This window comes from Danio rerio, chromosome 14 (assembly GCF_049306965.1).
Source record: "Danio rerio strain Tuebingen ecotype United States chromosome 14, GRCz12tu, whole genome shotgun sequence".
Lineage (NCBI taxonomy): Eukaryota > Metazoa > Chordata > Actinopteri > Cypriniformes > Danionidae > Danio > Danio rerio.
The window spans coordinates 527,501-555,000 of record NC_133189.1 but is presented as its reverse complement, the minus strand read 5'-3'; the positions used below and the strand labels follow the sequence as shown (position 1 = coordinate 555,000).

Sequence of the window (27,500 nt, the reverse complement as noted above, 5' to 3'; positions counted from 1 at the left end):
AGGGTGTTCTGGCTGGTTGTTATGGTGTTTTATGCGGGTGTTGTGCGATTGTTAGGGTATATTGTTTGATTACTAGGCTTTCTAAAGTGGTCTGGGTGGTTGTTAGAGTTGGTATGATGTTCATGGGGGTTTTTAAGGTGTTCTGGGTGGTTTCTCTGCAATTTTATAGGATCTCCAGTTGTTGTATAGGCTTTTTAAAGTGGTCTTGCTGGTTGTTGGTCGGGTGTTCTGGCTGGTTGTTAGGGTGTTTTATGTGGATGTTATGCGATTGTTAGGGTATTTTGTTTGATTACTAGACTTTCTAAAGCTGTCTGGGTGGCCGTTAGGGTGTTTGTGTGGTTACTATGCAGTTGTCATAGTATTTGGTGTAGTTTTTAGGCTTTTTAGGGTAGTCTGTGTGATTGTTAGCGTTGTTAGGGTGTTCCAGGTTGTTGCTAGGGTGTTTTGTGTGGTTGCTATGCAATTATCATGTTGTTTTGCGGAGCTGTTAGGCTTTTTAAGGTAGTATGGGTAGTTGTTAGGGTTGGTAGGGTGTTCTGGCTGGTTGTTAGGGTGTTATATGTGGGTGATATGCAATTGTTAGAGTATTTTGTTTGATTACTAGACTTTCTAAAGTGGTCTGGGTGGTTGTTAGGGTGTGCTGGGTGGTCGTTAGGGTGTTCGTGTGGTTACTATGCAGTTTTCATAGTATTTGGTGTAGTTTTGTCAAAGTACTTGGTGTAGCTTTTAGGCTTTTTAAAGTAGTCTGCATGATTGTTAGGGTTGGTAGGGTGTTCTAGGTGGTTGCTAGGGTGTTTAGTGTGGTTGCTATGCAATTATTGTGGTGTTTTGGGGAGCTGTTAGGCTTTTTAAGGTAGTCTGGGTGGTTGGTAGGGGTTGGTAGGGTGTTTTAAGTGGGTGTTATGCAATTGTTAGTGTATTTCGATTGATCACGAGACTTTCTAAAGTGACCTTGTTGGTTGTTAGGGGTGATAAGGTTTTCTGGGTAGTTGTTAGGGTGTTTTGTGTGGTTGCCATGCAGTTGTTATGGTGTTTGGGGGGTTATTAGGCCTTTTAATGTAATCTGGGTGGTTTCTAGGGTTTTCTAGATGGTTGTTAAGGTGTTCTGTGTAGTTGCTATGCAGTTGTTAGGGTATTTTGAGTGGTTACTAGGCTTTCTAAAGTGGTCTGGGTGGTTGTTTGGGGTTTTAGGTTGTTGCTATGCAGTTATTATTGTATTTTGTGTGCTTGTTAGGCTTTTTCGGTGGTCAGTGTGGTTGCTATGCAGTTGTTAGAGTGTTCTTGGTAGTAGCTTTGCAGTTGCTAGGGTACTCTGTGTGGTTGCTATGCAGTTGCTAGGGTGCTTGCTCTGTAGTTGCTAGTGTGTTCTGGGTAGTTGCTAGGCTGTTAAATGTGTTCTGTATGGTTGTTAGTGTTCTAGGTGGTTGCTATGCTGTTATTATGGTATTCTAGGTGGTCAATATGCAGTTGCTCGGTTGTCCTGGGTGGTTGTTAGGCACATGGTTTTTAGGTCTTTCTATAATGTCTTTTTGAAGACTCTCAGTGATCTTCTGCTCTATAAATGAGACTCGAGTTCCTCCTATAACGTGTGTCCGCTGATTGCCGTGGATAATGACATTAGCAGATGTGTGGGAGGAGTCTGTTTGGCTCCGCCTCTGAGCACAGACGATATGCAGCGTTTGACACATTTCCGCAGCGCTAGATTAAATTTAATCAAGCAGAAAAGAGGGCGACACAGTCTAATAAACTGATGTTCTGTGACGGTATTCAGACTGAAAGCTGATTTCCAGTGTTGATTCTCAGTGCGTCGTCTCACCTGCTGGATTCGTCTGAAGCTGAAGGTTTGTTGGCAGCCGTGCGCTCGATCCCTGAGAGACAGAGCACTCAAGTTCACTTTACATCACTGAGTTCAGTCTCAACTATTAAATCCTTCTGCGTTTGACAGGAAAATGACATTAAACTGAACGGCGAGAGGAATCTGACGCTCCCATGAGCTCCACTGAATACACACTACTAATAGAGTCAGCCATCTGTCAACTCTGATTGGCTGCTCAGTGCAGTGTCAGGTGGTTTTATAGGCGGGGTTTTCTCATTAGAGAGCATCCAATAAGCTTTCCAGAAGAGGGCGGAGCCTCTACAGCCCGAGCTTCAGTTACTCTGACAACAACATATTAAATATTTGCACAGGGTTTTATTTCAGTGTGTTGATGCACCTCTAACTAAAGCTGAATATTGATTATGGGCGGGGCTTTCTTTTTGCTCATCATTCCCTCATAGCCAACTAACGTTAAGAGGGGTGTGTCTAATCTAAATGCATATTTCCTCAGTGGATTAACTTATATTAATTAATTTTTGCATTACGTCCACTATGGTTGCTATGGTGTTCTGGGTGGTTAATGTGCTGTCGCTAGGGTATTCTGGGTGGTTGTTATGCAGTTGCTATGGTGTTCTGGGCTGCTATCGGGGTGTTCAGGTTGGTTGCTGTGCAATTGCTAGGGTTTTCTGGGTGGTTGCCATGCAGTTGCTAGGGTGTTCTGGGTAGTTGTTGTGCTGTTGCTAGGGTGTTCTGGGTTGTTGTTTTTGTTATGCTGTTGCTATGGTGTTCTAAGCTGTTTGTGGGATGTCCTAAGTGGTTGCTATGCAGTTGCTAGGGTGTTCTGGGTGGTTGTTATGCTGTTGCTAAGATGTTCTGGGCTGTTGTTAGAGTGTTCTGAGTGATTGCACTGCAGTTGCTAGGGTTTTCTGGGTGATTGTGATATAGTTGCTAGGGTGTTCTGTGTGGTTAATGTGATGTTGTTAGGGTGTCATGGGTGGTTCTTATGCACCTGCTAGGGTGTTCTGTGTGGTTGCTATGCAGTTGCCATGGTGTTCTGGTTTGTTGCTAAACTTTCTATGCAGTTGCTAGGGTGTTCTGGGTGGTTGCTATGCAGTTGCTATGGTGTTTTTATTTTTGCTAAACTTGCTATGCAGTTGCTAGGGCATTCTGGGTGGTTGTTATGCAGTTGCTATGGTGTTCTGGGCTGCTATCGGGGTGTTCAGGTTGGTTGCTGTGCAGTTGCTAGGGTGTACTGGGTAGTTGATGTGCTGTTGCTAGGGTGTTCTGGGTTGTTGTTGTTGTTGTTAAGCTGTTGCTACGATGTTCTGGGCTGTTGTTAGGGTGTTCCGAGTGATTGCACTGCAGTTGCTAGGGTTTTCTGCTTGGTTTTGATGCAGTTGCTAGGGTGTTCTGGGTGGTTGATGTGATGTTGCTAGGGTGTTCTGAGTGGTTCTTAAGCTGTTGCTAAGATGTTCTGGGCTGTTGTTAGGGTGTTCTGGGTGGTTGCTATACAGCTGCTAGGATGTTTTATGTGATTGCTATGCAGTTGCTAGGGTTTACTGGGTGGTTGATGTGATGTTGCTGTCGTGTTCTGAGTGGGTGTATGCAGTTGCTATGGTGTTCTGGGCTGTTGTTAGGTTGTTCTGAGGGGTTGTACTGCAGCTGCTAGGGTGGTCTGGGTGGTTGCTATGCAGTTGCTATGGTTTTCTGGGTAGTTGATGTGATGTTGCTGTGGTGTTCTGAGTGGTTGTTATGCAGTTGCTATGGTGTGCTGGGCTGTTAGGGTGTTCTGAGTGGTTGCACTGCAATATATGAATGTTAAACAGTGTGAGCTAGCAAAATAAACATTGTACAATATTATTATACGCAGACTTTAAAGCCCTTCTATGCCCGTTTTAACTCCTGATGAACAGTTTTCTGACATGAAGCACACAGTTAGAGCAATAAACCAGTTTTCAAGTTTTCTCTTTAGTGTCAAACACACACAGGGTTATGTAAAAACTCAGTCAAACTTAAAAACAGCAGTGTGAAACAGGAGAAACACACTATGAACACAACTATAAACAGGCTCCGCCCCCTTGGACAGAGTTATTTTACGATAGTTTTATGTTTGTTCCTGGAAGAACACTCAGGATTAGAGCGGAGGCATTGAGTTCGTCCAGAAACAGTGTTATTGATATAGTAAATATCTCCCAGTGGACTGTTCTCGTAACTTTGCTGATCTTTTTCACACACAGAGACCAACATTAAAGGAGGTCTTAAAAAAAGAACACATTTAAATCGTCTTTCATAAAACCATCGAGATCTCTTCTGTGCCTTCTCTTACTCGTTTTCAGGGTATGTTTTTTGAAAACCTCAAACTGAATCTCATCTTGGCACGATGGACAGGAATTATGGGATTTTTGGGCTCCAGAAGTCATCCGTTTTAGCGTCGGCCACTAACAGCATGTCTGAATGGAGTCCAGGGTTATTCCTGTATCTGCTCCGTGTCCAGAATCTCTGCCCACATCCGTCCTGGAGCTTAACACTGGAGCTGGATTGCTGGATCTGCTGGACGTGTGATGAACACAAATACTGAAACTGGAGCTGATCGTTTTGATTGATCCTGCAGCCTGCGTGTAAAGCAGAGCTCAGTTTCTGTCACACATCCATTGCTCACACAGGGGATAGATGGCGAGGGTTCAAGACTTTGAAAACTGTTCCGTGTGAAGTTTTGCGTAGTGCTATGGCATTCTGTGTGGTTGCTACGCAGTTGTTATGTTGTTCTGGTTTGTTGCTAAACTTGCTATGCAGTTGCTAAGGTGTTCTAGGTGGTTGCTATGCAGTTACCATGTTGTTCTGCTTTGTTGCTAAACTTGCTATGCAGTTGCTAAGGTGTTCTAGGTGGTTGCTATGCAGTTACCATGTTGTTCTGCTTTGTTGCTAAACTTGCCATGCAGTTGCTAAGGTGTTCTTTGTGGTTGCTATGCAGTTGCTATGGTGTTCTGGTTTGTCGCTAAACTTGCTATGCAGTTGCTACGGTGTTTTAGGTGGTTGATATGCAGTTGCTATGGTGTTCTGGTTTTTGCTAAAATTGCAATGCAGTTGCTAAGGTGTTCTAGGTGGTTGCTATGCAGTTGCTATGGTGTTGTGGTTTTTGCTAAACTTGCTATACAGTTGCTAGGGTGTTCTAGTTGGTTGCTATGCAGTTGATATGATGTTCTGGTTTGTTGCTTAACTTTCTATGCAGTTGCTAGGGTGTTCTAGGTGGTTGCTATGGTGTTCTGGTTTGTTGCTTAACTTTCTATGCAGTTGCTAGGGTGTTCTGGGTGGTTGCTATGTAGTTGCTATGGTATTCTGGTTTGTTGCTAAACTTGCTATGCAGTATCTAGGGTGTTCTAGGTTGTTGCTATGCAGTTGATATGATGCTCTGGTTTGTTGCTTAACTTTCTATGCAGTTGCTAGGTGTTCTGGGTGGTTGCTATGGTGTTCTGGTTTGTTGCTAAACTTGCTATGCAGTTAATAGGGTGTTCTGGGTGGTTGCTATGCAGTTGCTATGGTGTTTTGGTCCGTTGCTAAACTTTCTATGCAGTTGCTAAGGTGTTCTGGGTGGTTGCTATGGTGTTTTGGTTTGGTGCTAAACGTTCTATGCAGTTGCTAGGGTGTACTAGGTGGTTGCTATGCAGCTGCTATGGTGTTCTGGTTTGTTGCTAAACTTGCTATGCAGTTGCTAAGGTGTTCTGGGTGGTTGCTATGGTGTTCTGGTTTGTTGCTAAACTTTCTATGCAGTTGCTAGGGTGTTCTGGGTGGTTGCCATGCAGTTGCCATAGTGTTCGGTTTTGTTGCCAAACTTGCTATGCAGTTGCTAGGATGTTCTGGGTGGTTGCTATGCAGTTGCTATGGTGTTCTGGTGTGGTGCTAAACTTACTATGCAGTTGCTAATGTGTTCTGGGTAGTTGCTATGCAGTTGCTATGATGCTTTGGTTGTTGCTTAACTTGCTATGCAGATGTTAGAGTGTTTTGGGTGGTTGCTGTCCTTTTACTGGAGTCTTTTGAGTGGTGTAATGCGGTTGCTATAATGTTTTGATTGGATGTAACTGAGTTGCTAGGGTGACATGGGTGGTTACTGTGTAGTTGCTAGGGTGTTCTGGGTGGTTGCTATGTGATTTCTACAATGTTCTGGTTCATTGCTATGCAACTGCTGTTACTATGGGTGATTGTTTTTGCATTGTGGGTGGTTGCAGTGAAGTTGTTAGGGTGTTTTGGATGGTTGTTATGCGGTTGCTATGCATTTGTTACGATGTTTTGATTTGTTATTATACACTTGTTAGGGTATACTGAGTGGTTGCTGTGCTGTTCCTGAGGTCTACTGGAAGGTGTCTGTGCATTTGTTAAGGTGTTCTGGGTGGTTGCTATGCAGTTGTTACATTGTTTTGTTGTTGTTGCTGCTGCTGCTGCTATTCCGTTTTTAGAATGTTCTGGGTGGTTGCTATGCAGTTGATACAATGTTCTAGTTTGTTGCTAGGCAGTTTTTAGAATGTTCTGGGTGGTTGCTATGCAGTTGCTATATGGTTTATGTAGATTTTATTGTACTGATGTTTATTATTTTGTAATTTACTGATTTGTTTTAGTTTATTGTTTTTAAAATGTCTTCAGTTTGTAGTTTTAGTCACTTATTTTCGGTATTTACCCAGATGTGCCCTTAGTTTTTTATATAAATGTTTATTTTAGTTTTAATTTGAAGTCTTACCTTAGCAACTAGTTAAATAAAGTGTGTGTGTGTGTGTGTGTTTTTCTACTGAAGTGTGTGTCGGATGCAGTAGTGCTGGAGTGTGTTTTTCATCAGTTTTACTTGTAGTTCTGGTTAACACTAATAACCCTGGTGAGAGGAAGTAGTTTCTCCCCCGTGAGCAGCAGACCAGCCTCTGGATTGTTCCTCTCACTCTGAGTGAGTTTCCGTCTGTTGCGTTTCACTGTTTGCATTGGTCTGATGGAGTGGAGGAGTCTGAGAAGCCCATCACTGCTCTAACAGACGGAAGAGGGGCGTCTGAGGGCCCCGGTGGCTGATGGGAAATCCAGAGGTCTGCTGCACTGATCAATGAAGGCTCAGACACTCGCTGTTTCCTTCTTCCAGCAGAGCCACGACACTGAGAAAGAGAGTCTGACTGAACGGCTCAGTGTTCAGAGCATCCGACTGATGCTAAACCTGTGGTTGCTAAGCAGTTACTACATTAGAGAGTTGCTACAATGTTCTGGTTTGTTGCTTTGCAGTTGCTAGGTTGTTCTGAGTGGTTGCTATGCAGTTGCTACAATGTTCTGGGGGGTTGCTATGCAGGTGCTTCAATGTTCTGGGTGGTTGCCATGCAGTTGCTTCAATGTTCTGAGTGGTTGCTATGCAGTTTCTACAATGTTCTGGGTGGTTTCTATGCAGTGTACACTTTTCAAAGTGGTTGCTCTGTGCAGTCGCTACAGTGTTCAGGGTTGTTGTTATGCAGTTACTACAATGTTTTGAGCAGCTGCTATGCAGTTGCTACAATGTTCTTGGTGGTTGTGCAGTTACTTTTGAGTGGTTGCTATGCAGTTGCTATAATGTTATAATGTTCTGAGGGGTTGCTATGCAGTTGATACAATGTTCAAGGGGGTTGCTATGCAGTTGCTACAATGTTCAGGGTTGTTGCTGTGCAGATTTTACAATGTTCTGTGTGGTTGCTATGCAGTTGCTTCAATGTTCTGAGTGGTTGCTATGCAGTTGCTACAATGTTCTGGGTGGTTGCTATGCAGTTGCTACAATGTTTACGGTGGTTACTATGCAGATGCTACAATTTTAAGGGTTGCTGCTGTGCAGTTGCTACAATGTTCTGATTGGTTGCTATGTAGATGCTGAAATGTTTAGGGTGGTTGCTATAGAGTTGCTACAATATTTTGGTGGTTGCTATGCAGTTGCTGCAATGTTCTGTGTGGTTGCTATGCAGTTGCTACAATGTTCAGAGTAGTTGCTGTGCAGTTTTTACAATGTTCTGTGTGGTTGCTATGCAGTTGCTACAATGTTCAGGGTGGTTGCTATAAAGTTGCTGTAATGTTCTAATGTTCTGAGTGGTTGCTATGCATATGCTACAATGTTCAGGGTGGTTGTTATGTAGATGCTGAAATGTTAAGGGTGGTTGCTATAGAGTTGCTACAATGTTTAAGGTGGTTGCTATGCAATTGCTACAATGTTCAGGGTGGTTGCTATGCAGTTGATATAATGTTTAGGGGTGTAAGTTAATAGAGTAGATGCTCAGGAATATGAGTGTGATCAGGTGATGGGCATGTACTGTAAGTGAAACACTCTAGTCATCTGCTGCTGTCTGGGGTTTTGTTGATGGGATCTTCTGTGTTCTGCTGAATGTGCTGGTATCTGCAGTGGTTTTGTTCCTCTGCTCTTTGATGTGGTGTAGCGTCTCTTCTTTAATGCGTGGCTCTGAACTCATATTGTGCTCTGCTCAAACGGGGACGTCACGATCTGTCAGCGCTGGTATTGATGTGCCGCGTTACAGAGCGCCACAGGATCAGATGTTTAGCGGCTGTTCACTGCAGGTATCAGGGGATCTATTAGCTCAATTTATAGAGGAACCGCAGATCTGCACAGTTCAAAGAGCCTGTGTCTGTGTGTGTGTGTGTATGTGTGTGTATACTGTCTCTCTCTCTCTCTCTCTCTCTCTCTCTCTCTCTCTCTGTGTGTGTGTGTGTGTGTGTGTGTGCGTGCGTGTGCGTGTGTGTGCGCGTGTGTGCGCGCTACTGGGTTTGTGTTTCTGACGCCTGTCAGCTGCAGACTGGAGATCTGACCCTCAGAAACTCAACACCCGCCTGGAAATGAAATACTTTGCACTCTCACTAATTGGTACTTACTGCAAGTTCAGCACTTAGAGCGAGTGTTCTTATACAGTTTATTTCATTCATTCATTCATTCATTCATTCATTCATTCATTCATTCATTCATTCATTCATTCTTTCTTTCTTTCTTTTATTCATTCATTATTTCATTCTTTGACTTATTCATTAATTAATTTACACATTCAATAATTCATTCATTCACTCATTCACTTATTCATATTTTTATTCATTCATTCTTAAATTCTTTGACTTATTCATTATTTAATTTACACACTCAATCATTCATTCATTCACTCATTCATCTACTCATTCATTAATTCATTAACTCATCCATTAATTAGTTAACTCATTCATTTACTCACAAATTACTTCATTATCTCTTTCATTCCTTAATTCATTAATTAATTTACAGATTCATTTGTTCATTAATTAATTTATTTACTCATGCATTGATTTACTCACCCATTTACTCATTCATTCATTCACTCATCTACTCATTAATTCATTTATTATTTCACTCATTCACTCATTCACTCATTCATTCATTTATTCTTTCATTCATTCACTCCTTTATTTATTCATTCATTTACTAATTCACTCATTCTTTCAATCATTCATTCATTTATTCGACAATTCATTAACTCTTTTATTTATTAATTTACTGATTTATTCATTTATTTACTCACTCCTTCACTAACTCATTCATTTATTCAATAATTCGCTCAAGTTCATTCATTCATTCATTCATTCATTCATTCATTCATTTATTCATTCATTCACTTATTTACTCATTCATTCATTTACTCTTTCATTCTTTAATTAATTAATTTACTCATTTAATTATTCACTCACTCATTTACTTATTCTTTTATTAATTAGTTTTTTCATTTATTTACTCTTTTATTCTTTAATTAATTAATTAATTCATTCATTCATTCATTCATTCATTCATTCATTCATTCATTCATTCATTCATTCATTCATTAATTCACTCATTCATTTATTCATTTATGCCTTCATTCATTTACTCTTTAATTCTTTAATTAATTTACTCATTCATTCATTCATGTACTCTTTTTACTGTTAATTAATTCCTTAATTTTCTAATTTATTTATTCATTCATGTGTGTATGTGTTTGTTTAGGGTGCAAACGCTCTGGTGACCTACGCCATCATCAGCGGTGCGGACGATAGTTTCCGCATCGATCCAGAATCCGGTGAACTTAGCGCCACCAGGCGTCTGGACCGCGAGCGCCGGTCGAAGTATTCTCTGCTGGTGCGGGCGGACGACGGGCAGCAGTCCTCCGACATCTGGGTCAACATTACCGTCAGTGACATCAACGACCACACGCCCACTTTCAGCCGCTCCGTCTACTCATTCGACATCCCAGAGGACATGAGTCCAGGTACAGCCCTCAGCCAATCACAACTCACAATCAGCACTCCTGTAACAGTGTGCACTAAACTACATTACCCATGATGCTGTACTGATGATTTCAGCCAATCAGAGTCTATGATGTTCTGTTGTGTGTTTCTCCATTTAGGCTCGATTGTGGCAGCGATTCTGGCCAGTGATGGTGACTCTGGTGTGAATGGCGAGATCACGTACTCAGTGGAGGAGGATGATGAGGACTCCACCTTCCTCCTGAACCCCATCACCGGTGTGTTCAATGTGACGCGAGCGCTGGACTTCGAGACGCAGCCGTTCTTCATCCTGACGGTGCGGGCTGCGGATGGTGGCGGCCGCTCCAGCTCGGTGCGGGTCTACTTTAATCTGCTGGACGTCAATGACCATCCACCGCTCTTCAACAGCTCCGTCTACACCACATCCATCCTGGAGAGTCTGAGTGCTGGAGCCTCTGTCCTCACTGTGAGCGCAGCGGACCGAGACCACGGTAACAGCTCTACTCTACTCAATTCTGTTCAGTTCCATTCAGTTCATTTCTATTGAGTTCAGTTCAGGTCATGTCAAGTCAGTTCCATTCAGTTCAGTTCAGTTTAGTTCATTTCAATTCAGTTCTTGACTTCAGTTCCATTCCATTTAGTACCATTCCATTCCATTCAGTTCAATTTAATTCAATTCAATTCAGATCAGCTAAGTTCAGTTCAGTTCAGTTGTTTAATTAAATTCTATTCCATTCAGTTCAGTTCTGTTCTGTTCAGTTCAATTGAGTTCAATTCTGTTCAGTTCAGTTCATTCAGTTAAGTTCAGTTGCGTTCCATTCAGTTCAATTCAGTTCAGTTCAGTTCAGCTCAGCTAAGCTCAGTTCAGTTCAGTTCAGTTCAGTTCAGTTCAGTTCAGTTCAATTCAGCTTAGTTCAATTCAGTTCAGTTCAGTTCAATTCAGTTAGGCTAAATTAAATTAAATTCAGTCCAATTCTATTCCATTCCATTCAGTTCAGTTCAGTTCAGTCCATTCAGTTCAGTTCAGTTCAGTCCATTCAGTTCAGTTCAGTTCAGTTCAGTTCAGTTCAGTTCAGTTCAGTCCATTCAGTTCAGTTCAGTTCAAATCCATTCCATCAAATTCCATTCAATTTAATACAATTGTGTTCTATTAGGTTCGTTTAAATTGCATTTAATTCCATTCAGTTCACTTCTATTTTATTCAGTTCCATTAAACTGAATTTAATTCCATGCGATTCCATTCAGTTCAATTCCATTCGATTCCATTTCTTTCAGTTCAGTTCAATTCAAATCTATTCCATTCTGTTGAGTTCAGTCCAGTTGAATTTCATTCTAATATATTCAGTTCCATTAAATTCAATTTAATTCCATTCAGTTCCATTCCATTCAGTTTAATTCAGTTCAGTTCAATTCCATTTCACTCAATTTAATTCAATTCAGTTCAATTTGATTCAGTTCCATTCCGTTATGTTCAGTTCACTTCCATTCTGTTCAGGTAAATTTCATTTGATTCCATCATAGCTTTAGCTTTGGTTTACGAAAATAACCATGTGTGTGTGTGTGTGTGTGTGTGTGTGTGTGTGTGTGTGTGTGTGTGTGTGTGTGTGTGTGTGTGTGTGTGTGTGTGTGTGTGTGTGTGTGTTTTGTGTGTGTGTGTGTGTGTGTGTGTGTTTGTGTGTGTGTGTGTGTGTTGTTCTGTGACCTCTAACCCCAGTCCAGTGTTGTGGTGTGTGTGTTTAGTAAACAGGGGTGTGTGTGTGTGTGTGTGTGTGTGTGTGTGTGTGTGTGTGTGTGACAGTGGCGATGGTGTTGTTTCCACATGAGTGCTGGTCAGATCCACATTACAGACGCTCAATTAGAGCTCATTTACTGTGAACCAGCAGATCCATATCACACACACACACACACACACACACACACACACACACACACACACTGTACTGCACATTACATCAGCTTCAGCATGTCTGCACAATAACACACTCGCAGTCCACGATGACGCCTAAATCCTGCCATTCTCGTAATATAGCAGAGAACAGAGACAACAGAAACAATAATGCCTTTATTAATGAGAGTTTGCGTCTTGTTTCTAGTCCAAATATCTACAAACTTTTAAATTAAGAAGCATTTTCTAGACAAACACTGCATAATTTCTTGTTTTCAGAAATAAAAAGTCAAAATAAAGAGAGTTTTACCTTTAAAGAAGCAAAATAATCAAAGAATGGGGGAAATAAAGTAATCTTCTATATATAATAACAATCTAATAACATTGTTCTTACTTAAAACCACATCTATAATGCTCTTAGTCTATGCTGACATGATCTTCAGCAGCTCAAACACTCTAATGGCTAATGGACAGACGGCTGCTTCTCACTCAGGGCTGCTGTTTATGCTAATGAGGTGGAGAGATGGACACTAGTGGGCGGGGCTTTCCCCCTCGGATGTCACATGCAAAGCGAGAACATCAATCACAGTGTTTCTGCATCAAGTCTGATTAGAACAAACACAATAATGCATGTTGCCCATTAGAGGCTGGATATGTTCACACACTGCTGACACACAGCTGGGCTTAAACCCAATATATAAGTCACCTTTGCATCTTAGATGGTCTTTAAATTTAGCAGTATGTATGAGAATTGGTACTTCTGTCCGTCTCTCCCCTACAGAACGTCCCTCTGGCGTGTGTTGTTTGACCGTCAGGGGTTTTCATCTCTGCTTAATTAGTGAAAGCGAGTTCATGTGCTCTACATGTTGTGTCGTGAGACAGTCAGTTCAGTGTCTACATTAATAGTTGAGTGTACTACGCAGACAGCATCTCCACGTGCTGCTCTATTAGTGCTCCTCATGTGACTACGCTTACTTTCAACTTTACTTCTACACCGCGTTTCACTATAATGAGCATTCCAGAGCAGATTTACACAAGCTGCAGTGTAGAAATGCCGTCTGTACTCAGAGTTTTTCTCTTGTTTTAGTCCAAATATCTAAAGAAGCATTTTCAAGACACGTAAAAAATATTGTCTTGTTTTCAGAAATAATGAGTCGAAATTAGGTTATTATGGGGCGTCACAATGGCTCAGTGGTCAGCACTGTGGCATCACAGCAAGAAAGTCACTTGTTTGAGTCTCGGCTGGGTCAGTTAGTGTTTCTGTGTGGAGTTTGCATGTTCTCCCAGTGTTGGCGTGGGTTTCCTCCGGGTGCTCTGGTTTCCCCCACAGTCCAAACACATGCGCTATAGGGGAACTGATCAACTACACTGATGTTTTATAAACAAATTTCGGGGGAGTAAAGCATATAAAGATAAGGTGGAGCGGCTGCTTTTTAAAGTGAATGATGGTGAATGAAAGTTAGAGCGATGAGCGGTCTGACAAACAAGAGCCCTTCTGAATCAAATCAGCGAATGCCATTCTGGATCTTTCACTTACTGTAAAGACACGACTACGCTTACATGGACATCTGTAGTCTAGTTATTTGCAAATAAGGAGTGAGGACTGTGGAGAGTGTTATGGGGATTAATAATGCACAACAATTATCATAGCAGAACTATTAGTGAAGCAGTTTGTGATGCATTTTGGAAACAGGAGATGAGCCCCTGGTCTAAAGTCACCTCTATTTAACCACCAAGTTTTTTTTTTTTTTGACTGGAAATGACCCAGGCTTCTGCCAAAAGATAATAAGATGATGTACAAGAGGCATGATTGTGGGAAAAATATATATTTTTAGCTTTAACTTGAACAAAAAACCCTGGCAAATCTAAATTGAATACCTTTTTTTTTTTTGGTAATTTAGTCAAAAATATATATTTTTTTATTCCTAAAACAAACAAAATAATCTGCCAACGGTGGAGGAAAAATAATGTTATGTCAAAAGAAAAATCAAGAGGGCAGATGGGCAGATTATTTTGCCTGTTTTAAAGGAAAACACTTAATTTTGATTCATTATTTCTGAAAACAGCACTATACTTTCTGCTTGTCCAAAACCTAAACCTTTCTGTATTTAAGAATGTTTAGGTAATTGGACTAGAAGCGAGATAAAAAAGGCATTTATTTAAAATGCAGAGAAAGAGTTAATAGTGTTATTGTCATTAATTATACCAAATATTTATATATATATATATATATATATATACAGTTGAAGTCCCCCACTTTAAATTTTTATTTCTTTTTTTTTTTATATTTCCAAATGATGTTGAACAGATTCAGGAAATGTTCACAGTATGTCTGATAATATTTGTTCTTGAGAAAGTCTGATTTGTTTTATTTTGGCTAGAATAAAAGCAGTTATTAATTTTTTAAACACCATTTTAAGGTCAATATTATTAGCCCCTTTAAGCTATATTTTGTTTCGATAGTCTACAGAACAAACCATCATTATACAATAACCTGCCTAATTACCCTAACCTGCCTAGTTACCCTAATTACCCTAGTGAAGCCTTTACATGTCACTTTAAGCTGTATAGAAGTGTCTTGAAGAATATCTAGTCTAATATTATTTACTGTCATCATGACAAAGAGAAAATAAACCTGTTATTAGAAATGAGTTATTAACACAATTATGATTAGAAATGTGTTGAGCATATATATATATATATATATATATATGTGCATTTTCACAAATATATGCATGCATGTGTGTATTTATATATACATGATAAACATATAGAGTACACACATATATTATGCCAAATAAAAAATTTTTGACGCAATCAATCTTTTTTGCAAAGATAAAGGACAAAATATGTTTGCAGTTAACATATTGACAAGTTAATAGTCAGGTATATTTAATATAATAACTGAATTAAATTGAATTGAATTTAATTGAAAATATAAACGAGAGTAAGCCAGTAAAATAATCTGTCAATGGTGTAAGCAAAATAATGTTATTTCTAAACGAAACAGGATTATTTTTCTTCACCCACTGGCAGATTATTTTGTTTGTTAATAATTTTATAATAACTTAATTTTGACTCATTATTTCTGAAAACAGCACTACATTTTCTACTTGTCCAGAAATTTCTTCTTGATTTAAGAAAGTTTAGGTATTTGGACTAGAATCCAGATAAAAAAAGGCATTTTTGCATTGCAGGGAAAATGTTAATAGTGTTATTATTAGTGTTACATTATTTATACCAAATATATATATATGTGTGTTATTTTTCAGGGCCGAACGCTGATCTGCATTACTCTATAGCCTCCGGCGACCCTCAATCTCAGTTCAGCATCACGAACACCGGCGTTTTACACACAACGAAGACTCTGGATCGAGAAACACAGTCATTTTATAACCTGGTGATCACAGTAAATGACCTGGCACTGCCACCCTCCACCCGCTTCACCAGCACCGCCCAGATCTCCATCATCCTGCTGGACGTCAATGACTGCGCCCCCGTCTTTACCTCCCCGAGAACGGCCTACATCCAGGAGAACACGCCGGTGGACATGCGTGTGTTTACTGCGCAGGCCAGCGATGCTGACAGCGGACCCAACAGCTATGTGGAGTATTCCCTGAGCGGGGCGTTCGGGAGTAAATTCGGGATTGGGATGATCGACGGAGGAGTGACGCTGCTGGGAGAACTGGACCGGGAGGAGATGGAGAACTACACGCTCACTATCGTGGCCACCGATAAAGGAGATCCGCCGCTGTCGTCCAGCATGGAGGTCATCATGATGGTTTTAGATGTAAACGATAACACGCCGAGCTTCTCTCAGAACATCTACGACATCGAAATCCAGGAGAACACGCTCACCGGCACCGACATCCTGCAGGTACCATGCTATGATTCTGTTGCGATCGATATGTAAAAGACGACACTGTAAAAATGCAGTTTTCCATTTTGAGTCATTTATTTATGCTTTTGAATTGCATTATGGCACCTTGATCTTTATTCCAACAACTTTTCTGCGCATGTGTAATCGTGTGCAGGGGTGATTGTCTGGGTTGGTGTCAGGGGCATCGCTAGACCCCATTCACTGGGGCACGTGCCTCAGTAATAATAGCCAGTGCCCCAGTAAATGCTTTGAGATAGGATTTACTTTATGCAAGTGTATTTAATAAGAGTGGTAATCCCAGAATAAAGACGTTATTCTCCATGTGCAACCGAACCAATGCTGATGAAAGCAATGTAGTTTAATCAAAAACAAACTGAAAGTCCCGTGAACATGCACGGCGGACAAATAGCTGTTGTGGTTATGCGATGTGAAACCAGCGATATAGTCTTTTAAGCGAGGGTGTCGGCACGCAGTGAGTGTTGCAAGTCGACAAAACAAAGTTTAAATAACATGATGATGATCTTATTTATACTAAAGCTGGTTTATACTTCTGCATCAAGTGACCGGCGTAACCCACGGCGCAGGCAACGCGTGTAGCTGTGCATTTATACTTCTGCTGCTGTCTCTGTCGGTCTGCATTAACACTTCTGAAACGCTAGTTTGCAGTGAGGTGTTAATGTGTCTCTGTGTCGAGTCTTTTGCTTTTCCTGAACACTTCCGGGATGTACAAGTGGCTCAAACTCGCTCATTTTGAGGCAGCAACCGGCGGACGTGCAACAACTTTAACTATGAGTTAAACACAAAACAAAACTTTCCATCCGGAGCTCCTTCACGGGACTTGTAAACACTTGTAAAAAATCGCTGCATCAGGCTCGCACCATTTACGCGGCTCTCGGTCCCGCCCAGACTTGTCAGCACTACCAAGCCGACCAATCACAGAGCTTGCGCTACGCGTCGTTGCGACGTGTAGATAATTTTTTTTAAAGGTAAACGTCAGCGACGGCCAAATCGTAGGGCTATGCATCAACGCCGTAGGCTGCGCCGTAGCATACGCGTGCACTTGACGCAGAAGTATAGATCATGGCTCCTGATAGATTTTTTGTAAGAAGCAAAAAGGAGGGATGATGAGTAAAGGAGGTCAGACTTAATGAACATAAATCCCGGCCAAAAGTCGGGTAAGACCACACACAACAGATCATTCTATAAACATCTTTTTTTTGTTTTCTATAAAGCTGTCTATAGAATTTTATTCAACCCAGGCTCATTCTGAAAACGTAGTCCCGCGGACGTTTCTGGAGACCGTGGAATACATCCCGGCGGGTACGTACGGCTGCAGTTTTTGTTTTTGCGAATCCGCGAATGGCCGCTGCTGTGCACTTTTTCGCATCTCAAACGCCTCTCGCGAGTGCAGTTCGCGCCCGCGCTGTTCTCGCATGAACCCACCAGAGGCCGCTGTCCGACTGACGGGATGATTGACTGCGCAACCGGCCAATCGGATGACCTGCCCTCCTCCTTCCCTAAACCCAACCAATTTTACCGACTGACCCGCCCGCCCGCTCGCTTCCCTAAACCCGAGCAACAGTTTACAAAAGCCGTCCAAAATAAGAAAAGCCCTGATTTTTTTTTTTTTTACCGTGTTTTCGGATTTCACCACGTTCTCACCCTGTTACAAAACTCGTTTACTTAATTTTTGGGATTCTGTTTTTGTCTTACCTGATTGCTGAAACCGCTCTTCGCCGGACTCGAAACGGGTTGCAGCGGGGAAGTCCTCCACTAGGAGGTAAGCGGTCGGCCAGCAAGCGCGAAAGGGAACAGCGTCACACCGCCCCGCAACGTTCGCTTGAAAAAAATAAACGCGGCCGTACGTACCTCCCGGGACGTATTCCGCTGTCTCCAGAAACGTCCGCGGGACTATGTTTTCAGAATAAGCCTGGGTTGATTTTATTCAAATGAAATGAATATTCATGCAAAAGATTTCTTAAATTATCTTAGCATCACTCCAGTTATCAGTTATTAGAGATGAGTTATTAACAATTATGATTAGAAATGTGTTGAAGAAATCTGCTCTGTTTAATATATAAAAATATACAGGATGGCGAATAATTCAGACGGTATGTGTTCATTTGTCCACCTGCAGGTGTTCGCCAGCGACGCCGATGAGGGAACCAACGGTCAGATCCGCTTCTCCATCACCGGTGGGAACCTGAACTCTGACTTCCGCATGGACTCTGTGACGGGGGTGATCTCTGTGGCCAAGCTGCTGGACCGGGAGAGCAGATCCTCGTACTCTCTGCAGGTGCAGGCTGCGGATCGCGGCAGCAGTCCTCGTGTGGACCGAGCCACCGTTAACATCGTGCTGTTGGATGTGAACGACTGCGCTCCGGTGTTCGAGCTCTCGCCGTACACCATCAGCGTCCAGGAGAACCTCGGAAACCTGCCCAAGAACATCCTACAGGTGAGCAGCAGACCTTCCCTGTGACTCACAGACGACCGACGCCTGGAACACGGGGAACCCATGACTTATGCATGAGGACATTTAGAACACGTGTGTGTCACTCGGTCATATATATGATGCTGGTGTGTGTGTGTGTGTGTGTGTGTGTGATGGTCAGGTTGTGGCTCGTGATGATGATCTGGGCACAAACGGTCAGATCAGCTACAGTCTGTCCAGCGGGAACGACGCCGGAGCCTTCAGTCTGTCAGCCAGCGGGCAGCTCAACCTGATACACACCCTGGACCGGGAGACGCAGGACACACACACACTGATCATCACTGCACACGATGCAGGTATGGACACATCACACATGCGCACACACACACACACACTCTCACAGACATACTTGCAAACACATATACACAAACGCACACTAATACATACACACACAGACACACCCACACACACACACTGATCACAGATACACATGATGTAGGTAAGAGCAGATCACACACACACACACACATAAAGAGATCATGATGGCACACGATGCAAGTAAGAGCGGATGACAATAATGCTGACCATGCACATACAGTACACACACACACACACACACACACACACACACACACACACACACAGTTCTTGAATTTTGGATGAAATGATGGAATATACACATTATGTCTATGCAGAGTCTCCAAAAAGGTAGCTGTGTGTCTCTGTGTGTGTGTGTGTGTGTGTGCGTGCGTGCATGCATGCCTATATTTTTGTATGTGTGTGTCTGTGTGTGCATGCATTGTTGTTTGTGTATGTGTGCATCTATTCGTCTTTTCTTGAGTGTGTTTGTGTGTGTATATTTATAAGTGCATTTGTGTGTGTGTGTGTGTGTGTGTATATATGCGTGTGTGTGTGTGTGTGTATATGCGTGCATGTGAGTGTGTGTGTGTGTGTGTGTGTGTGTGTGTGTGTGTGTGTGTGTGTGAGTGTTCGTGTGTGTGTGTGTGAGTGTTTGTGTGTGTTCATGTCTGTGTGCGTGTGTGTATGAGTGTGCATTTGTGTGTGTGTATAAGTGTTTGTGTTTGTTTGCATCTGTGCGAGTGTCTATGTGTGTGTGACTATGTGTGTGTGTGTGTGTGTGTGTGTGTGTGAGTGCGTGCGTGTGTGTTATTGCTTGTGTGCTTGTGTGTATGTGCATTTGTGTGTGTGTGTACGTGGGTGTTTGAGTGTGTGTGTGTGTGTGCATAAGTTGAAACTTCTTTTTCTTGGTATGCATGCATGTGTGATTGTGTGTGTGTGTGTGTGCATTTGTGTGTGTGTATACGTGTTTGTGTTTGTTTGCATCTGTGCGAGTGTCTATGTGTGTGTGACTATGTGTGTGTGTGTGTGTGTGTGTGTGTATGTGTGTGTGTGTGTGTGTGTGTGTGTGTGTGTGTGTGTGTGTGTGTGTGTGTGCGTGTGTGTGTGTGTGTTATTGCTTGTGTGCTTGTGTGTATGTGCATTTGTGTGTGTGTGTGTACGTGGATGTGTTTGAGTGTGTGTGTGTGTGTGCATAAGTTGAAACTTCTTTTTCTTGGTATGCATGCATGTGTGATTGTGTGTGTGTGTGTGTTCTGGTTAACTCTGGTTAACCCGTCTGGTCTGACTGGTGCCTGTCCTTCATTCCTGTGAGGTCATGTGACCCTCTGTAATGACAGGGATTTGCTCTGGACATCAGGAGCAGCTCTGGGCAGTAAATAGTGTCCTGTATCTGCCAGAAGCCGGAAACACACGTCTCCGCAGCGCAGAGAGAGAGTCCAACTATGAGTGATGTCCTGGCGCAGACACACACACACACACACACACACTCTGCAGACGCTTTTTACATCTGCATCTGCAGTAAATCAGTCTGCGCTCGTGCTCAAACACCGGCACAGCTGATTCAGCATCAGTAATTGCCTGTATTGACATTTTCTTTGCTTAAAGACTGCTTTGGTCCTGGTATAGTAAATAATTAAGATCACACTGCAAAAAAATGTTCTGACAGAGAGTTTGTGTCTTTTTTCTAGTCCAAACATCTACAAATTCTGAAATCAAGAAGCATTTTCTAGACGAGCACTAAATATTGTCTTGTTTTCAGAAAGAATGGGTCCGTTTTCCTAAAACAAGCAAAATAATCATCATTTAGATTGATTAACATTCACATATTTTACTTCGATATTAATAATTACAGGTTATTTTGCTAAGTTTAATGAGTGATTCACTTAAGAGTGATTCAGTAATTCATTCAAAATAGACTCATTTAGAACCAACAGAAAACTTTTTGAACGAATCACTGAATCACTGACTCAAATGATTCATTTCGGAAAAAGTCACCAAATTTTAAGATGAAATTATAGCTTAAGTTTTTCTTTCAGCTGTTGAAATGGTCATTTTTGACCCATAAGTCAACATTACACTGCAAAACATGCTTTTCTTAGAGTTTTTGTCTTGTTTCTTCTCCAATTTCTAAGCATTTTTAGGCAAGAACTAAATGCTGTCTTGTTTTCAGAGACTAAATTAAACAAGTTTTTCAGTAAAACAAAGTAAAAAAACAATATTATTTTGCTTTCACTTTGATAATAATGATAATTAAAGAATATTTTTACTAATTTAACGAGTAATTAAATTAAAAGTGACTCATTTAAAATGGCTGATTCATTTAGAAGCCACAGAAATCTTTATGAACGAATCACTGACTCACTGACTCAAATGATTCATTTTGGAAAAAGTCACTAAATTTCAAGATGAAATTATTGTTTATGTTTTTTCTTTCTGTCAACATTACACTGCAAAACATGCTTTTCTTAGAGTTTCTGTCGAAATAAAGCATTTTTTCTTTAAGCAAGCGAAATAATCTGTTAATGGGGTGTGAAATAATCTTACGTCAAAAAAGGAAAAACAATATATATTTTTTTCTGCCATTGTCAGATTATTCTGCTTGCTTTAATGAAAAACTCACTTCATTTTGACTCAATATTTCTGAAAATAACACAAAAATGTGTTGCTTGTCTAAAAAATGCTTCTTGATTTAAGAGTTTTTGGATGTTTGTATTAGAAACAACACAAAAACTCTAAGAACATTATTTTTTTAAATAAACTCCACAGAAGGTGAGGCAGTGGCGCAGTAGGTAGTGCTGTCGCCTCACAGCAAGAAGGTCGCTGGGTTGCTGGTTCGAACCTCGGCTCAGTTGGCATTTCTGTGTGGAGTTTGCATGTTCTCCCTGCGTTTGCGTGGGTTTCCTCCGGGTGCTCCGGTTTCCCCCACAGTCCAAACACATGCGGTACAGGTGAATTGGGTAGGCTAAGGTGTCCGTAGTATATGTGTGTGTGTGGATGTTTCCCAGAGATGGGTTGCGGCTGGAAGGGCATCCGCTGCGTAAAAACTTGCTGGATAAGTTGGTGGTTCACTCTGCTGTGGCGACCCCGGATTAATAAAAGGACTAAGCCGACAAGAAAATGAATGAAAACTCCACAGAAAGAGCTCGTTGTGCCTGATCGTCAGATATATGCAGCTGACGGAGCGTTCTGAATGATTTTCCCATTCCTGCAGTGATGTGTGTTTCCATTGACACGTTCAGCAGACGCCGGCCGAGCAACACTTTATTCCCGATGTCCCCAATCCTCAGGGCTTTTCCAGCAGTGTGAACTTTAATAATCAGCTTCCATTCGCAGTCGAGAAGCTCATTGTACACTTTATTACTGCATTTAGTCCACGGCGTATGCAGTTACAGCTCGTCTGGCCCAAAATATTTCATTTTTATAATCTCTGTCCTCCTTTTCAGACCATCACAGTTTCTGTTTTTCCAAGTTTCTATATGTAAATGAGGACGTCTGCTTGAGTTAAGCTGCTGAAGATTGATGCTGATGGAGGATTTTGCGGGCTGCGGTGGCATTTATCCTTTAATTTGAGTGTAGATTGGTAAATTTCTATTTATGCATGTTTGATTTTCCAATCTGAATCATGTATTACAGGCAAATCTCTAGCATTCCTCATGCATTCAGAACAGAAAAAAGCAATAATGTCCATTTGTTTTGTTAAAAAAAATACTATAGTCAGTGTAAATACTACAGTATAGTTTTTTTTTGAGCCAAACTATAGTAAAGTGTTTTATACCGTATATATTATAGAATCTACAACTCTGTTAATGAATGCTCCAGCATACTGTAATATTAACTACAGTCAACTGATAAATACTGTAGGATACTGTCGTTTTTACTACATTAAACTGTGGGGTATTGTAAAAAAAAATCCTTATAGTTGTAGAAAACTACATTATTGGGTCATTTGTTTATATTGCTATAGTTGTTACCATAGCAACTGTAGAACCACCACAACAGATCAATTACTATAGTTGTTGTTACCATAGCAACTGTAGAATCACCACAACAAATTCATGACTGTAGTTGTTGTGTTACCATAGCAACTGTAGAACCACCAAAACAGATCAATTACTATAGTTGCTGTGTAACCATAGCAACTGTAGAATCACCACAACAGATCAATTACTATAGATGTTGTGTTACCATAGCAACTGTAGAACCACCAAAACAGATCAATTACTATTGTTGTTGTGTTACCATAGCAACTGTAGAATCATCACAACAGATCAATTACTATAGCTGTTGTGTTACCTTAGCAACTGCAAAATAACCATAGCAGATTCATTCAAGTACTTTACGATAGTGTGGTTCAACAACAGTGTTTACTACATTATTTTTCGTGTACTGCAGCATTTTTTCATGTGACATAACATTATTTTATTCAACATTAAATATTTCACTGACCAGTCGACTACACAAAAGACACATGTAGGATGTGAATGGTGAGTCCGAGCTTGTGTTGTCGATGAGAGTGTTCCAGGTCTACACCTCTGCTTCAGCTCACTCAGATCTGGTGAGGTGTTTCTATGAAGCCACTGAGCCAATAATCTGATCATACATGGATTATTTGCTTGCATGTAAATGTAGTTATGGGAGAGGATGTTTTGAGATCTGAATGTTGGAGTATCAAACACGTTATGTTTTTTTAACATTCCCTCAATAGATATAAGGAATAATTGACGACTGATGTCATCTGAGGCATAATATCTATGCATTACTGTATTATAACTCCACATCCCAGAGGTGTTTGTTGCTCTTCTCCTCTGGTCTCCACTGTTCACACATTGTGTTTGAATGTTTGTCAAGTGTGTATCCTCCTCAAACTGCTCCTGTGTGTAGCTCTAGTGTCCTCCTCCTGTTGTGTTCTGATGTGATTTCTAACTGTTGTAGCTGTGAAGTAACTCTAATCATTCAGCAGTGATTTGGAGTTGCTCTAAACCTGCCGGAACTACTTTAGCTGTGTCTTAACAATAACCAAACAGCTCAAAATGCTCATCAGCCAATCAGAATCAAGCATTCAACAGAGCTTGGTTCTTGATTCTAGACCAAATACCTAGAAATTCTGTATTTAATGCTTCTTGATTTAAGGATTTGTCGTTATTCGGGCTTCAAACAAGACACAACATCTAAGTGAGAAGAGCGCTGTTTGCCGTGTGAGTGTTTTACTGTGTTTTACTGTAAGTGTGTATGCTCTTGCCCAACACATTCCTTCATCTCCGCTGGAATGCTGCGCTCCACTTCTCAATTTTCCGCTTCTCTAGTCTCGACCTTTAACCTCTGGCTTTTCTTTGTCCCTAGAAATCTCCACAATATCTTTCCATATGATCTCTCTCTCTCTGAAGGAAAGCTGGCAGCTCTCAGAGATCTTGGCAGACTCCAGTCATTATGTGGAAATCTGTGTTTTTCTGCGGAGTGTGGCGCGAGAGACGGCTGTAAAAGAGAGAGAGAGAGAGAGAGTCTAAAGTCACCCTTTTACAGATACATCACTGTAAAAAATATCCGTAAATCAACGTTTTCCATATTTTGTGATTCATGTTTTTATTTTTCCCTGTTTATTTCTGCTTTTTAAATTGCATTTTTGGATCTCGATCGTTCTTCCATCAACTTTTAACCTTAAAAAGAGGTAAAAAGTGACTTTTATGAACATTTGTAATAGTTTGCATTGTTGTATCGTCTGAGTTTCTAATACACTCACTGGCCACTTTATTAGGTACACCTGTCTAACAGCTTGTTAATGCATATGTCTAATCAGCCAATCACATGGCGGCAGCTCACTGCATTTAGGCATGTAGACATGGTCAAGAGGATCTGCTGCAGTTCAAAGTGAGCATCAGAATGGGGAGAAAGGGGATTTAAGAGACTTTGAACATTGCATGGTTGTTGCTGCCAGACGGGCTGCTCTGAGTATTTCAGAAACTGCTGATCTACTGGGATTTTCACGCACAACCATCTCTAGGGTTTACAGAGAATGCTTTTACTAAGAGGAAATATCTAGTGAGCAACAGTTCTGTGGGCGCAAATGCCTTGTTGATGAGGCCAGAGGTCAGAGGAGAATGGCCAGACTGGTTCCAGCTGATAGAAAGGCAACAGTAACTCAAATAAGGACTTATCAAACACGTCCAACTTTAAGGCGGATGGGCTACAGCAGCAGAAGAGCACACCGGGTGCCGCTCCTGTCAGCTAAGAACAGGAAACTGAGGCTACAATTCACACAGACTCACCAAAACTGGACAATAGAAGATTGGAGAAACGTTGCTGCTCTGATGAGTCTCCATTTCTGCTCACACATTCGGATGCTCGGCTCAGACATCATGAAAGCATGGATCATCCTGCCTTGTATCAGCGGTTCAGGCTGGTGGTGGTGGTGTAATGGTGTGGGGGAGATTTTCTTTGGGTCCATTAGTACCAATTGAGCATCAACGCCACAGCCTACCTGAGTATTGCTGCTGACCATGTCCATCCCTTTATGAGCACAGTGTCTCCATCTTCTGATGGCTACTTCCAGCAGGATAACGCAGCATGTCATAAAGCTCAATCATCTCAGACTGGTTTCTTGAACATGACGATGAGTTCACTGTACTCAAATGGCCTCCACAGTCACCAGAGCTCAATCCAATAGAGCAGCTTTGGGATGTGGTGGAACGGGAGATTGGCATCATGGATGTGCAGCCGACAAATCTGCAGCAACTGTGTGATGCTATCATGACAATATGGAGCAAAATCTCTGAGGAATATTTCCAGTAGCTTGTTTAATCATGAAGGGTTAGGTCAGTTCTAAAGGCATAATGGGTCCAACATGGTACTAGTAAGGTGTACCTAATAAAGTGGCCAGTGAGTGTACATTATATTATTTCAAAATACTAAAATGCCAAATAAAAGTCACTTTATTGAACTGAAGAGTTGAATTTTCACCATCAGAAGTGGACAGAAAAGAGATCCACATCCCATAATGCAATTCACAACCACAAATAAACACTTGTGAATCATTAAATATGGAGAGCGAGTGAGTGAGGGAGTGAGGGAGCAAGGGAGTGAGTGAGTGAGTGAGTGTGAGTGAGGGTTTTTTCTGTGCACAGAGGAACGATCTTGGCAGAATTTCTGAGGAATAAACGAGAGCTGCTTGGCAGATAACAGAGAAACCGAGAGAAAGTCAGAGTGTAGGAAAGAAAACGCTTTAATGAGATCTCTTTAATGTCTCAGTTGTTTCTCCTCAGAGTTTACTGCTGTGCACTCACTGCTGTTTTACTGTAGAGCTCCACATCACAGCTCACAAAGCATGCTCTGAGAATATTTGGGGTATGTTCCCATCAGTGGTCACTGTTTTCAGGACCTGCTTGAGTAATAACAAATCATTGAACTTTGGAAACGAGTGACTCGAGCGATTTGAAGTGGAAAACTTGAGAATTATGACTTGATTGTATAATAAACATGAATGATGTTGATATAAAGTAAGGGATAAAGTAGATCCAGCCGGTTGTTTTGGAGTAAAGACTAACAGGTTTATCTGCTGCCGCGGCGCAAAGAGATGTGATAGATTATTCATTATTATTTTATTAAAGACAACAGGTAGTGGGGAGAAGGTAGTGCAGTCGCCTCACAGCAAGAAGGTCTCTAGTTTGAGTCTCGGCTGGGTCAGTTGGTGTTTCTGTGTGGAGTTTGCATGTTCTCCCCGTGTTGGTGTGGGTTTCCTCCGGGTGCTCCGGTTTCCCCCACAGTCCAAACACATGCGCTATAGGGGAACTGATCAACTACACTGGCCGTAGTGTATGAGTGTGATCGAGTGTGTATGGGTGTTTCCCAGAGATGGGTTGCGGCTGGAAGGGCATCCGCTGTGTTAAACATATGCTGGATAAGTTGGTGGTTCATTCCGCTGTGGCGATCCCTGATAAATAAAGGGACTAAGCGGAAAAGAAAATGAATGAATGAATCTTCTAAGTCTATAACTCTGAAGCATTTGTTTTTGTAAATCTGAGAGACGCCGTCGTGTGAACGTTATCAGTCCACGATGACGCAGCAGTATCTGCAGTCGATTAGCATGAAAACACTGGTTTATATAAGCGGATCGTCACGTGTGCGCTGTTAAAAGCTGACAGGCTGAATGAACTGATGCTTGAGTTTATTTACTCCACACTAAAGAGTCAAAGAGTGCAGAGAGCAGCGGAGAGAGACACACAGTCAATAAAAGCGAGATGTTTGAGCCGGAGGATCTGTTGCCCTGTTACTGCAGCCTTTTATTAACTGTGTGTTTGCACAACACACACACTCTCACACACTCTCCAGCCGGACAAACACAGCGTTTATAATCCATCAGGTGTTTCTACCAGCAAAAACACTTCAGACTGTCTAAAATCACACTGATATCAGCCCTCATGTTGATCTACAGGTCAAAAATGAGCCTTTAACACACTGCAGTGCTTTATTTTTCAGTCTTGTTTTTAGTACAAATATCTACACATTTTAAAATCAAGAAGCGTTTTCTAGACACAAACAAGATTAACTGAGCTTTCTATAAAACAAGCAAAATAATCTGACATTCATTCATTTCCTTCAGTTTAGTCTTGTTCATCAGGGATTGTCACAGCGCAATGAACCGCCAACTATTCCAGCATATGTTTTACACAGCGGAGGCCCTTCCAGCTGCAACCCAGTACTGGGAAACACCCATACACAAGTAGTAAAAGATTCAAAGTAAATCGGCACACTGCCACTTTAGCTCTCAAAAATATTTTTTTTTATTGTCAATATCACAACGTTTCGACTGACCTGATGAAGACCATGTCGGTTGAAACGTTGTGATATTGACAATTAAAAAAAATATTTTTGAGAGCTA

At 41.4% G+C, this 27,500-nt stretch overlaps 1 protein-coding gene across 2 annotated transcripts in view; it reads left to right on the top strand.

Moving 5' to 3' along the window:
* fat4 (FAT atypical cadherin 4) overlaps positions 1 to 27,500 on the top strand; it is a 104,215-nt gene that overhangs the window by 35,961 nt on the left and 40,754 nt on the right. For both annotated transcript variants that reach the window (XM_073922402.1, XM_073922401.1), the window contains exons 3-7: positions 9,813 to 10,074; positions 10,213 to 10,563; positions 15,230 to 15,834; positions 17,975 to 18,292; positions 18,450 to 18,624. In XM_073922402.1, coding sequence (XP_073778503.1) covers positions 9,813 to 10,074; positions 10,213 to 10,563; positions 15,230 to 15,834; positions 17,975 to 18,292; positions 18,450 to 18,624 — 1,711 coding nt within the window. The remainder of the gene's footprint in view (positions 1 to 9,812; positions 10,075 to 10,212; positions 10,564 to 15,229; positions 15,835 to 17,974; positions 18,293 to 18,449; positions 18,625 to 27,500) is intronic.